At 32.3% G+C, this 12,419-nt stretch overlaps 1 protein-coding gene across 1 annotated transcript; it reads left to right on the forward strand.

The window, feature by feature from the left end:
* Positions 1-875: 875 nt before the first annotated feature.
* On the forward strand, positions 876-7,360 carry LOC143545608 (uncharacterized). The gene is made up of 12 exons (XM_077037463.1): positions 876-943; positions 1,219-1,318; positions 2,931-3,058; positions 3,145-3,289; positions 3,388-3,497; positions 3,568-3,651; positions 3,781-3,829; positions 4,425-4,516; positions 4,614-4,752; positions 4,831-5,530; positions 5,611-5,718; positions 6,646-7,360. The coding sequence occupies exons 2-12, from the start codon at positions 1,226-1,228 to the stop codon at positions 6,873-6,875; spliced, it is 1,878 nt and encodes a 625-aa protein (XP_076893578.1). The 5' UTR covers positions 876-943; positions 1,219-1,225; the 3' UTR covers positions 6,876-7,360.
* The last annotated feature ends 5,059 nt before the right edge of the window (positions 7,361-12,419 follow it).

Below are 12,419 nucleotides of genomic sequence, written 5' to 3' on the forward strand. Positions count from 1 at the left end.
TATGATACAATACAATATTATACAACTCTTCTTATTATTAGTATAAGTTAATTCCAAAATTAGAATCTAATAAAACCTTGAACATATACAATACAATATTATACAGCTCTTATTATTATTAGTATTGATTTAAGTTAATTCCAAAATTAGAATCTAATAAAACCTTGAACATATCATTCATTGTGTTAATAATGGTTGACTTTGATAAACTGAAAATAAAAAAATTTAATCAAACATATTCATGTGAATGAAAAAAGTGATTCAATCAAACACCCGTAAGCACATCATTTCTTTTTCGCATAATCTAGAGTTTTCAAGTGAAAACCACACACTTAAGGAACTTGTATTCATGATATCTTAGCTGTCATCTTATACGTTTAATACACAATTGCGAGAATTCGATAAAAATCTGTACTCACACATTTAAGTGCAAAATATAAGTTTGTTACGTAACCATATAACTAGTACTCTTTCACACCGTACCTAAACATCACCATGTACATATATCTTATAGTTATCACAATTTTCTATCTTTTATGGCTTTATGCTTAAACACATTTAAATTCTTTTCAATTCAAGTATTTAACGAGCCAATCTTAAGATCCTATGAATCATATGTGTCAAGAGAAGCATGACACCAAGTCACCAACATTGGAATGCGTTCACTACCCCCAAAATGTGAAAAGTAAGCCTCATTCACAAAAGGACAAAAAAAAGTACAAACAATAATAATAATAATAATAATAATAATAATAAAACAAATAATAAATAATAAGAGATTATAAAAGCGAAACAAAACACCTCTCAATATTCATTCATTCTGTGGCTTCTATTTCTTTATATATATGCCGAAGTAAAAGTAGTGAGAGTTGAGTCTTCGCTTCAATCAAATTCCATTTGCTGCTTTCTTCTTCATCTTTAATACACCAATCAATCAATCACTGTAAGCAAGTTTTACTTTTACATCACTTTCTTCCAATTCCTAAACCCTAATTATTCACATTTTCACGCAATCACTCAACATCTGTGTGTGTTGCGTACATGCGATGATTTAGTTTCGGATTTTGTGTAATTATCGGTCTGTAGTGTGAAGAAGGTGTTAATTACGTTAAATGCGGTTCAATTTTGGGGTTTTGGGGGTAATGCAGGGTTTATGACGTCATACTGTGGAAATTAGGGTTTTGTGTGTTAATTTGTGGTTATTGGTGTGTGTTTCAGAGGAGTTATGAGTAATGAAGAGGAGAAGAGGTGTCCATTGTGTGCGGAAGAGATGGATTGGACTGATCAGCAGTTGAATCCTTGCAAATGTGGTTATGAGGTTTGTGTTTACACTTTTTTTGGTTTTTATGTTGATTTGTTTGATTAATTTTGCCGTTAGTTTATGTTAGATGGACTATTTGATACAGTGTTATGTTGATTATTATTGTTTTCACCTGATTGGGGCTGTAAACGAACCAGACAAGGCCTTGTTCATGTTCGTCCGTTAAGCTTTTAGCAGACACACGAACGGTTCTCGAACACAAATGAGCGATGTTTTATTGAATTTTGATAACCTGGAATGGTTAGGTCAACAGTTCGGTTCCGCCAGCAAGTTTGTATTGCTGTTTTTGTTTTAACATTCATATTCATATGTTAATTTACATATAAATTAATCACATAATGCTCATGTATATTTTTACAGTATATAATTTTGCTATTAAATCTAATGAAATTTCTTGTTCATGTTCGCTCATTTATCAAACGAACTTCCTGCCGAACATTTTATTAACAATACGCCGAACGCTTGGTTCTTTTACAGCCCTACACCTGATGTTTTTCATTGGGCACAATTAGTTGATACTTGTATTCTAATCTTTAGTTGATACTTGTATTCTAATCTTTAGTTGATGCTTGTATTCATATTTGGGCACATTTAGTAGTCATCTGTGGAGTTTGTACTATGTAGATGCTTGTATTATAATCTTCTATGTGTTAAATGATATTAGGTGACTTTTTTATCCGTAAGTTGGTGATGAGGTTTGAGTTTATAGTCATTGGTTTATTTTCTTCTTAAGTTGATTTGACAAATGTTTTAAATAGAGGCGACCCGAGCGTGGAGCGATATAGTTTTCTATGATTAGTTTTGCAGTTAGCTTTAGTTGTATGGACATCTGATACAGTGATATAGTCATCCAACTTCCGTTGATGTTTATGTTAATGTTTTCAGCTGATGCTCATCATTGGGCACAGTTAGTTGATACTTGTATTCTAATCTTTAGTTGATACTTATATTCTAATCTTTGGTTGATGCTTAGTATTCATAATTGGGCACATTTAGTTGGTGTGACATATGACTGTTAAACTAATATTCATCAATGGAGTCTGTACTTTGTAGATACTTGTATCCATAATTGGGGACATTTAGTTGATGTGACATATGGCTGGTAAACTACTAGTCATCAATGGAGTTTGTACTTTATACTTGTTTTTTAATCTTTCATTTTTTTACCTGATATTAGGTGACATTTTTTTTGTCCATAATCTGGTGATGTGCTTAATTTCCATTGGCTATAATCATGTCAAAGTTTCCTTAATCTTACTGTAGATGTATCAATGTATGGATGGTCTTGAGATTGCTTTTTTGAGAATTTTGTTGCGTACAATACACTATAAAATAAATTGATAGAATCATGTCCAATCTAAAGTGTTCATTTTATCACCATGAGAATTTGGCAAATAAAAAATCCTCTAGAGGGGTTATTATATATATATATATATATATATATATAATTTTTTGACTGAATTATGCAAAGGCATTCAACTTCATCATCTAATTTAGGTTGATTAGATACACGGAGATCAAATGTTTGGTCCTTTAAATCTGTTTGCATTGGCAGACAAGATGGAAAATAGTAATTTGTTAAGTAATTATAATGGCATTATTGCTGCAGGTGTGTGTTTGGTGTTGGCATCACATAATGGACATGGCTGAGAAGGATGCAACCGAAGGGCAGTGTCCTGCATGTCGAACACCTTATGATAAGAATAGGGTTGTAGGTTTAGAAGCGAATTTTCAAACGTTAGAATACATTTTGGTCTCAGAGCCTTTAAGTTTTACTGTTACATTTGATATATAAATCTATAATTTGTGGTTATTGCGTATAGGGTCAATAGTTCAAGTCAAAAACAAAAAGTATCAAAGGGAAAGTCAAAGTCAAATGAAGGAAAGAAAGATCTTAGCAATGTTCAAGTTATTCAGCGAAAAATGGCATATATCATTGGACTACCTCTTGATCTTGCTGATGAAGATGTGCGTACTTTCAACCTTTAGTTTTTATTGTTACAAATTCTCATATTTTATTCTAAGTTTTAATGCACTGTTGTTGATAAGTTAATTTTTTGGTGCAGTTGTTGCAGCGAAAAGAATATTTTGGTAAATACGGGAAAGTAACAAAGGTTGCTCTTTCTCGGACAGCGGGTGGGGCCCTTCAGCAGTTTACCAATGACACTTTCAGTGTGTACGTAATCGTCTTGAGTTTATTTTTTTGATGTTTTATATCAGTTGATAAAATAATTTTGTGTTCCCAGATATATTACATACTCGAAAGAGGAGGAAGCAGTGACATGCATCCAATCGGTACATGGTTATGTTTTGGATGGAAGGCCTTTAAAGTAAGCACATCCACCTCCACCTCCACCTCCACTGCCATATTCCCTCCTTCTAGAAAAAAAAACAATTATATGTGTTCAATCATCATCGTTATTTACATTCTTGATCACTGTCGAATTCAATGTTTGCAGAGCATCATTCGGGACTGCAAAGTATTGTCATACGTGGTTGCGGAATACGGTATGTATGTGTGTGTATGTATTCTTTTTAGAGCCAATATAATGTTAAGTACTGCAAGAACATCATAAAGATCTTTTATCCTTTGCTTTAATTGTGATACAGAAGGCGGTTACGAAACCGCCTGCCCACTATCTCATTAAATCATTAACGCACCAAGTTTAAGTGCTTTATACAGTTATTGCAGTTCTCAACATAAAATTGGTTCCGAAAAGAAATTCCAAATATTTTTAGAAGTTTAAGGACTCTTAACAACCAATCATTTTATATATTCATCATATATATTTAATATTACTTGAGGGAAGTTTTGTCATTTATTATATGTAATTGTATGATTACATATATGTAATCACATACATACAATAAATGGCAAAACTACCCTCAAATAATATGAAATATATTAAATAAATAAAATGATTAGTTGTTAGGAGTCCTGAGGAGATCTGAACCCTATATATATATGTGTGTGTGTGTATATATATATATACATATATGAATATATATGACTGCATCAAATCAGTATTTTCGTTTGATTTTCTTATGTAAATTCAGTTTAAATTAAAGTGAATTAATTTTAGATTCATTTTTGGTATGTCAGCCTTGCAACAATCCTGTATGTTTGTATTTGCATACTATTGGTGCTGAAGAAGATAGTTTTGGTAAAGATGAAGCAGCTGCAGTTCATACTAGGTATTATAGACATCTGTTCAATATCCTTTTGTTATACTTCTGCTAAAAACTCGAGATTCTTTAATGATCATATTTTTAATAAAATATTGTATTTCATGAATAGAGTTCAGGAAGTAGTTGGTGGCACAAAATATGTGCATAGACGATCAGGCAGTATGTTACCACCACCTGTAGTTGAGCAATATAATAACCAGAATGCTTCAACTGAGGAAAATATGTCTAACTATAGCACAAAAGTAAGAGATATACAGCTAACCATTGTAATGAGGTGGCTTATGTTCATTTTTTTCTTACATTTATGATGTTTTTCTCAGGACTCTTGGGATCATACTGAAACTCATAATCAGATTAGTTCAGACCATCATCTTCTCAAAAGTTATGCGGATGAAGAAGATAACTTGCATATCAAGTCATCCAAACATGTGACAACTTTTGTTGATATGGTGTGCTCTGATAGTAAGCATGTCGAGTCTGAAAGCCCACTTGTTAATTCACCAACTTTTGATGATAAAAACTCAAAGGATTCATTTATTCCTTCTCATCCTGCTGAAACAACAAAGAGCCACAGTGATCATTCATCGTATCATACTGAAAATGATAATCAGATTAGTGCGGATGAAGAAGATAATATACCAGTGGACCCGTATATGGATTTAGAATTGAATGATGGGTACAATGAAAACAAGTTTCAAAGTTTGGCGAAGTCAGATAAGATATACAGAGGCGCTAATTCGTTTTCTAATGAAGAAATTGTGGAGCATTTGAGACGGGTTGATAATAATGATGATGATGATGATGAAGATTCTGCTGCTTTGGAGAGTAGTATAATATCCAATATTTTGTCAATGGATTTAGATGATGATAATTCATTGTATCCTCAAACAGTAGCTGGTTTGTTGCAACCCAAAGACACACGTTCTTGGAATTTCCAAAACAGTGATCAGTCTATTCTCTCATTTGCAAATGAACGTGGATTTTCTGCTCAACAAAATGATCTCAGCCCTAACACCATTGGTACATTTCTCTCTCTTTCTCTCACAAACACATCCATGTATGTTTGTATAGACATTAACTTATTTAGTTTCAAATAATAGCATCTAGGGTACAGAAGTTGGCACCACCAGGATTTTCAGCTACCATTAAGCCTCCACCTGGTTTTCCCTCCTGTGTAAGAGCTGAACAGTCTGTTGCTGTCAGTTCAGGTAAGCAATCTCTTCACTCCAACTGTATTTTTGCATATTTACTTGTATTAGTTATTATATGCTCTATTTGTCCACGAAATGCATATTTACTTTAATTTATCATTCAACATATTGTTTTTGGTTTATTTTCAAGTACTGGTTGCTTTTGGTCTACGAGTTATTGTACTATTTTGCCAGTTTTGATGTGTATTTTCCATAATTAAATGCTGTATTCTCAAGCTAAATAGTCAACACTTGCCCAAAATTAGGCTTTACACATAATTAAATGGAACCGCTAGACTATTTGTGAATAATATAGGATGTTCCGTATTTGTCTATTTACTATTGACAGTCTCTAATTTGTAAGTTGCATATTAACAGAGTTATGTGATGAATTACTATATCGGCTTTAGGGGTGTGTGTGGGTCGGTTTTGGACAAAAACTGAACCCAAAGCCAAAATTTTGGTTTTGTTTTTTTGAAAACCGTTTGGTTTTGGTTTTTTTGGTTTGGTTTCGTATAGTCTTTTTTGGCTGTCATTTGAGCTCGAAATGCTGGGCTGAAAAAAATTCACGCAAAATGAATTGGGCCTAAATATTTTTGTTAATTAATTACTAATTCATTATTATACATTTGGGCTAAAATATTTGGAAAACGCTGTTTATTAAATTTTTTATAAATTACTTAAAACTAAAAAAAAAATGAAAATCTATAAATTGAGTTGGGTTCGGTTTGGGTTTCTATTACATGCAAAACCAAACCGAAAGTTTGGTTTTTATGTAAACATAAAAGCAAAGCGTCGGTTTTTTCTCGGTTCTGTAATTTCAGTTTCTTACCTGGATATATTCGTAAGACAACTAAAGTTGGGCACGGTTTCAAATGGACATGTGTGAAATCTGTTATTCATTTACAACTATAATTGCATTGCTTTGTTCTTGTATTTATTTAGGAAATTATATGAGGCCTGGACCAAACGTTTGTTATGACTCACCATCATTGGGGATTCTAAGCAACATCAATGACAAATTTATCAATCATGCTACAATGTTTAATGGTGGCAAATCATCACCAAATGTTTTGACCAACTCAAAGCCCTGGCTTTTTATGCAACAACAATCAGGACCTCAGTTTTCTCAAACCATAATGCAACCGCAGCAGCAACACATAACATCACCATGATTTCCTTCTCAGGTTGATTTGTATGGTGGTCTTACTTCTGGGCTAGCGAGTTACAGTCCGTCTTTGTTTACCCAACAGCCAGGCGGTGGTGGTGGTGGTCTGTATCAGCAGCATAGCCAGTTGCAGCAGGTTAATGTTCAACAACAGGGTGGTGGTAGAAGTGAGGTAGAAAGGTATGGGTTAGAGAGTTTGTTGTCTGGTTATGGTGATTATATGTTCCAAACGCCCGCTTCGGGCGAAGTATATGCCTCCCGGGTATTTGGAATGTAAAGAATGCTTCACCTTAAAAGTTGAAATGAGATTGTTAGTTACTGCTAGTTAAAAACAAAAGTCTTCGGTTATGGATTTGGTTGGTAGTCATAGCTAGTAACTAGTTTTGGTTTATGAATGCTTTGTCTTAAATGACATGGTTTTTTCTTTTCTTTTATGAAAGTTACATATTACATGAAGATTAAAAGATATTTTCATACCTTAAAATTTAAATATCAACTATAATATGTTGTAAACTGGTTTGCATATTGAAGCAGATTGTTTTATTCTGTTCGCCTAAGAAAAGAATAATATTTCAAAGGAATAAAAACGGAAGTTATAAGCATTCAATACCTTCGTGATACTGAAAAAAAGCTTCATGAACAGAAACAGTTCTTTACTTGACAACATGATTACGATATTCAATTTATGATCTTCGGATGGCATTCAACAAATGATCAATCCACCAATTTCAACAGGAGAAAACTGCCTCGTAATCAATCCATCAAATGATCCATTTGACGTTCTCGCTTACATTCCTGATCGGTGTCCCTGCCTTGTAATTGATAACGATGCCCAATGAGGTATCAGATTGAATCTTTGATTTGACTTCCATAACATTATTCTAAGGGCACCCGGGGAATTCACAAGATCGGTGATGCAAATGAATCGAGTTCACGAACCCATTCAAGATGGCAGGAAGATGGAAAGTTTTTTTTTTTTCCTTTCTTTTTTATTTTTTTGGAAGCGTGGGGTTCAATTGATGGAGCTGGAACACCGCAGCAAGTGGTATGGGTCCGTTAATCCGGTCCTTGTAAACCTAAAAATCAATCCAGTCAGGATAATTACCATAATCATCATCAACAGAGACTACTACATGAATATTTACATGAATATTGAGATCCAACAACCTACGATATGAAAATAAATTGCAACCTGAATTCCATTTATACCGTCGAACAACTCACTTCTGAGTAACTTTAGTCCTTTAGGTATAAGAGTTTAGTTAAATCCTTCACAAACTTGAATTAAGTATTAATAATTAACTTTGATTTTTAAATAGCTTATTACTATAACAAACCGAACCAATACCGACAGAGTTCCCGCCACCTCTCCGCCGCAACAAGCGGGTTAAACAATTGTTGACTTTCTTGAATAAATATTTTCATTCTAGCTTCCTTGCAAATTGATTATTTGATTCTCTTGTATGACACTTTCATATATTAATAAAATTTGTGTTTAAGTTGTTACCTTGTTTGAAATATTGGAAGGTGTGTTGTAAATTTTTTGTTGTTTCAAATAATAAATTTGTTGTTTTATATATTATTGATTGTTGTTACACTTCTACTTATGCGTTTCATTTTGATTCGAAGTACAAAAGGCTGTTTTTACGGCTTGAACCCTACCCTACAGGTCACATATTCAAACAGTGGAAACAGCTTCTTGCACTAAAAAGTGTAAGGTAAGGTTGGGGAGCGTTTTGCAGTCCATATGGTTAGTTCAAGCTAGACATGTAAAAAAGCTGGTTTGGGACCCGTGCACCGGTTTCCAACCTGAACCGGTTGCAACTAAAAACAGTTTGGCCTAAACAAGTTCAGTTTAAGCCCCAGCCTGGCGGGTTGGCATCAATTTAAGGTTTCAGCATTCAAAAACAGTTTGTAGACAACCCGGTTTTCAATCCTATTTATATCTGTTGTGAAACCAAAATATAACCAGCTAACATAGCCTTTTAATGTTGCACCTCCTTTTTTATCTTTTACTTTTGGCCCCCATGTGTTAGTATAGATATATGCGGTTGATGTTTAATGTTTTGGTTCAACCACAGCACTCAAAAACATTCTCTATTCTCTCAAAGTATTATATAAAAAGTGAATTTTAGTTAATTTTCTCGCGTTCGTAACGTTCGTTTAAAAAATACATACATTCTCCCGATTCAACTGGTTCCAAACCAGTCTAGATACTTTACTCACTCCAAACTGGTTTCCAACCTAATCCGGTTTGGGCTTTAAACTGATTTCTAAATGTCTAGGTCAAGCTACGAACTCTTTTAGCATTTTATCTTACTTTATAAATATGTAATGTATGATAAAAAATATATCATTACAGAATAATCTAGTTTCTAAAACAAAATACATAAGTTCACTTGTATATCCATATGGATACAAGATATAAATTACCAAAGAGGTTGAAGGAAAAGACATTGCTAAAGTCAACAACAACAATAATAATAAATAAATAAATTTAGAAAAAAAGAAAGAAAAACATATTCAATCGAACCCGAGCTTTATTGATTTATTTGAGCCAAAGCTTTTAACAAGCTTGACTATTTTATCTTGAGCTTTTAGCTTTGGAAGTTAAAGTGTTAAACTAAAGAATCTTTTATTTCTTAGTATTATTTAGTTTTCTTGATTGAAGGGATCTTGATTCCGACGTGATTGACCTTCTCAAAAGAAACGAAATTGCATTGGCTATGAGATTCTAATCGGATATCACTTAAAATATAAATCAGAAATAATTTTTTATTTTTATTTTGTAACACAAAAGGATCAAATTACAATAGAGAGGTGGGTAAGCGGACAATAAGCTGCATGCCACCCAATGTGTTAAAAACCGGTATTTTATTCATACCGGATTGGATTAAAAAAATTGTATAACCGGTTGAACCGGGTTGTATCGGGAGGTTCAATCGGGTTGTATAGTTTATTCTATAATTTCATATAAATGCAACTTTAACTAAAAAAAAACTAAAAAAATACATGATCCTATAATAAATATCATCCAAAAGTTAATCCATATTCAAAAAATAATACAAAAGCACTTGGAATTTGAATGCCAAATCAGTCAATTACACAATATCAATATGGCATAGAAAATTAGAAACCGACTTTGATATTGAAGCTTCAATAGCAAATTAGTAGTTCCTATATAATCGATTTGCACTTCTTGTTTAATCATTGTATAATCGGTTAGCAGTTCCTTGTGAAGGATGAGTGAATCATCGGGAACCTAATATTGTTTAGGCTAGGTAATGGTAACCGGTAAAAAAATGGGCCTGACAAAAAAAAAATAATCAAATCAGTGGGTTTAAACCGGTTTACCGGTTTATAGAAAACCAGTTTACCGTTAAACATATCAAATCAATGGTAACCGGTTTACCGTTAAACCGGTTTTTATAGAAAACCAGCCGGTTCGATGTCCCTCAAAACCGCTCAAATAAACCGGGTACAAAATACCGGTTCACCGAAATCCGGTTCAACCGGTTGAACCGGCCAGTTTAAACCGGCTTTTAAAACATTGCCGACGCCACCCCCTTTTGAATGGCAAATCCAATCCTACTAAAACAAAATTATAGTTCTTTGGTGTCGATAACAATGTCGAGGAAAAAAAGATCGTTGTGCTTTTTTATTTATCATTGTGTTTCTTTATTATTTTCCTTATTAATTGTGTATTTTTTAATAACAATTTTTTAGATTACAAATCCATTCTCGTACTTAATTTTTTTTTCTCCCCTTCCACTTTAAAACTTCTTTAGAAAAGACAATAGAAAGCCAAAATTTATAACAAATCAAGAAAAATGGAAAAACTATCTTAACACTAGTTACCTTAGTTATTTTGTGAGAAATAAAAGGAAAATGAAAATATTTGTGTTTCATAGTCTTTTTTTTAAATGACAGTAAATGGAAAAAAGAAACTTTAATTACTCTCTCCTTTAGAACGAGAAAAACAATGGAAACAATTTTGTGTTTTTATAAATTTTTTATTTTTTATTAAATTTTAAGTTTTGATTTATTTAATTAATTTTTCATTATTTTTTTGAGAGTTTTTTGTTGTGCCTGCAAATCCTTCTCATATCTTTTTCATTTTTGTCACACTTTGTAGAATAACTTGATCTGATTTCATGAATCAATTTCATGATTGTAAGCTAGTGTTTATTGTATTCTATCTTTAATCTACTTTTATAAATATGCAATATATGATTAAAAACATATCATAACAAAATAATATAGTTTCTAAAGAAAATAAGTAACAAAATAACTTGGATTTTAAACGTAAAGAAATCTTTTATTTTGTCAATAATATTTAGTTTTATTTATTAAAGGGATTTTGATTCCGATGTGATTGACCTTCTCAAAATAAACGATACTGCCTTGCCTTGCCTATAACTCATCGGAAGCTTTTCTTGTTTCTTGAAAAGGCTTTCACAATCAGTTTTTATTCTTCTTTTTCTTGTTCATTATATTCCATGAGAGTCTAATAACATATATATATAACTCGGTTCTTATTTTTGTCTTTTGTAATAATTGTTTAATTCAATAAATTACCATTTGTTATACAATATTCATGCATGGTATCATAGTTCTAATTGTAATACCGTTTGCTATAGTTAGTTCTCAGGTTTCTTTTTCTAATCCGCTGCTGGCCGGTTTGATTCAACTGTCACAGATTATTGTTCTATTAAAGGCTGAATCTTGGTTGTTAAGATTAAACCATTATCTTCTCTTCTATTAATGCACTGTAAGTCTCTCTGGTTCTCTGTGGTTTTTTGGAGTCTCATCGCTTTAGGCATTCTGTGAAAACGTGATTGACCGGCTTTTTATGTGTTGCATATATTTTCTAGTAATAGTTTGGCAACTTTTTTTTATAACATATCTGATTTGGTGTGTTTTTCTGATAATATATGTTGTCTACATTTCTATTTTGCATTAAAGTGTATGCTTGTGGGTTTATATGCCAATCGTGTGCTTGTGAGGGACATAGCTTTATTGAAAACATCTTTCATAGTAAAAAAAGTTGTCACAATACATATATATAAAATAAAATCATCAATTGATCTTTTCTTCTGATCTAGAATTGTGTATTGTGTTGGTTTAGTATCGTGTTCATTCGACCTGTTCTTATTCGGTTCTCATCCAAAAAGTTTTAACCTTTGGAGATTTTTAAGAAACTTACATAACCATTATATAGATTTTAGACTGACCTTCAAAATTTGGAGTTGTAATCCAGTCTGTTATCCTTTTTCATGATTGTTTGTTGGGTTCTCATGTCTTATGTCATGATTCTATGATCTCGAATATTTTTTTTGGCATTTAGACAAAAAAAAATTATTTGATTTTTTGTACAGCCTTTGTATGTGAGATGCTTTCAAACTCTAAAATCATGTGATTTCTTAAAAAGTTGGACATTGTTTTTTGGCTCTAAATTCTCGTCTAATGTAGAATCATGTGATTCTCATTGTTTTGAATCATGTGATTCCGTCTTTATATGTGAAGCTGTATTTTTTTTAATCATTTTAAC

Source organism: Bidens hawaiensis, unplaced genomic scaffold (assembly GCF_021521415.1).
Source record: "Bidens hawaiensis isolate Kalapana, Puna unplaced genomic scaffold, B.hawaiensis_p1.1 tig00013987_1, whole genome shotgun sequence".
NCBI lineage: Eukaryota > Viridiplantae > Streptophyta > Magnoliopsida > Asterales > Asteraceae > Bidens > Bidens hawaiensis.

What these genes read in the sequence shown, in the direction of transcription:
- LOC143545608 (XM_077037463.1), top strand. Translation starts at nt 1,226, where the DNA reads ATGAGTAATGAAGAGGAGAAGAGGTGTCCATTGTGTGCGGAAGAGATG. An exon ending in CTTGCAAATGTGGTTATGAG is followed by an intron (nt 1,319 to 2,930) that starts GTTTGTGTTTAC and finishes TTATTGCTGCAG; the next exon opens with GTGTGTGTTTGGTGTTGGCA. An exon ending in ATACGTGGTTGCGGAATACG is followed by an intron (nt 3,830 to 4,424) that starts GTATGTATGTGT and finishes TTGGTATGTCAG; the next exon opens with CCTTGCAACAATCCTGTATG.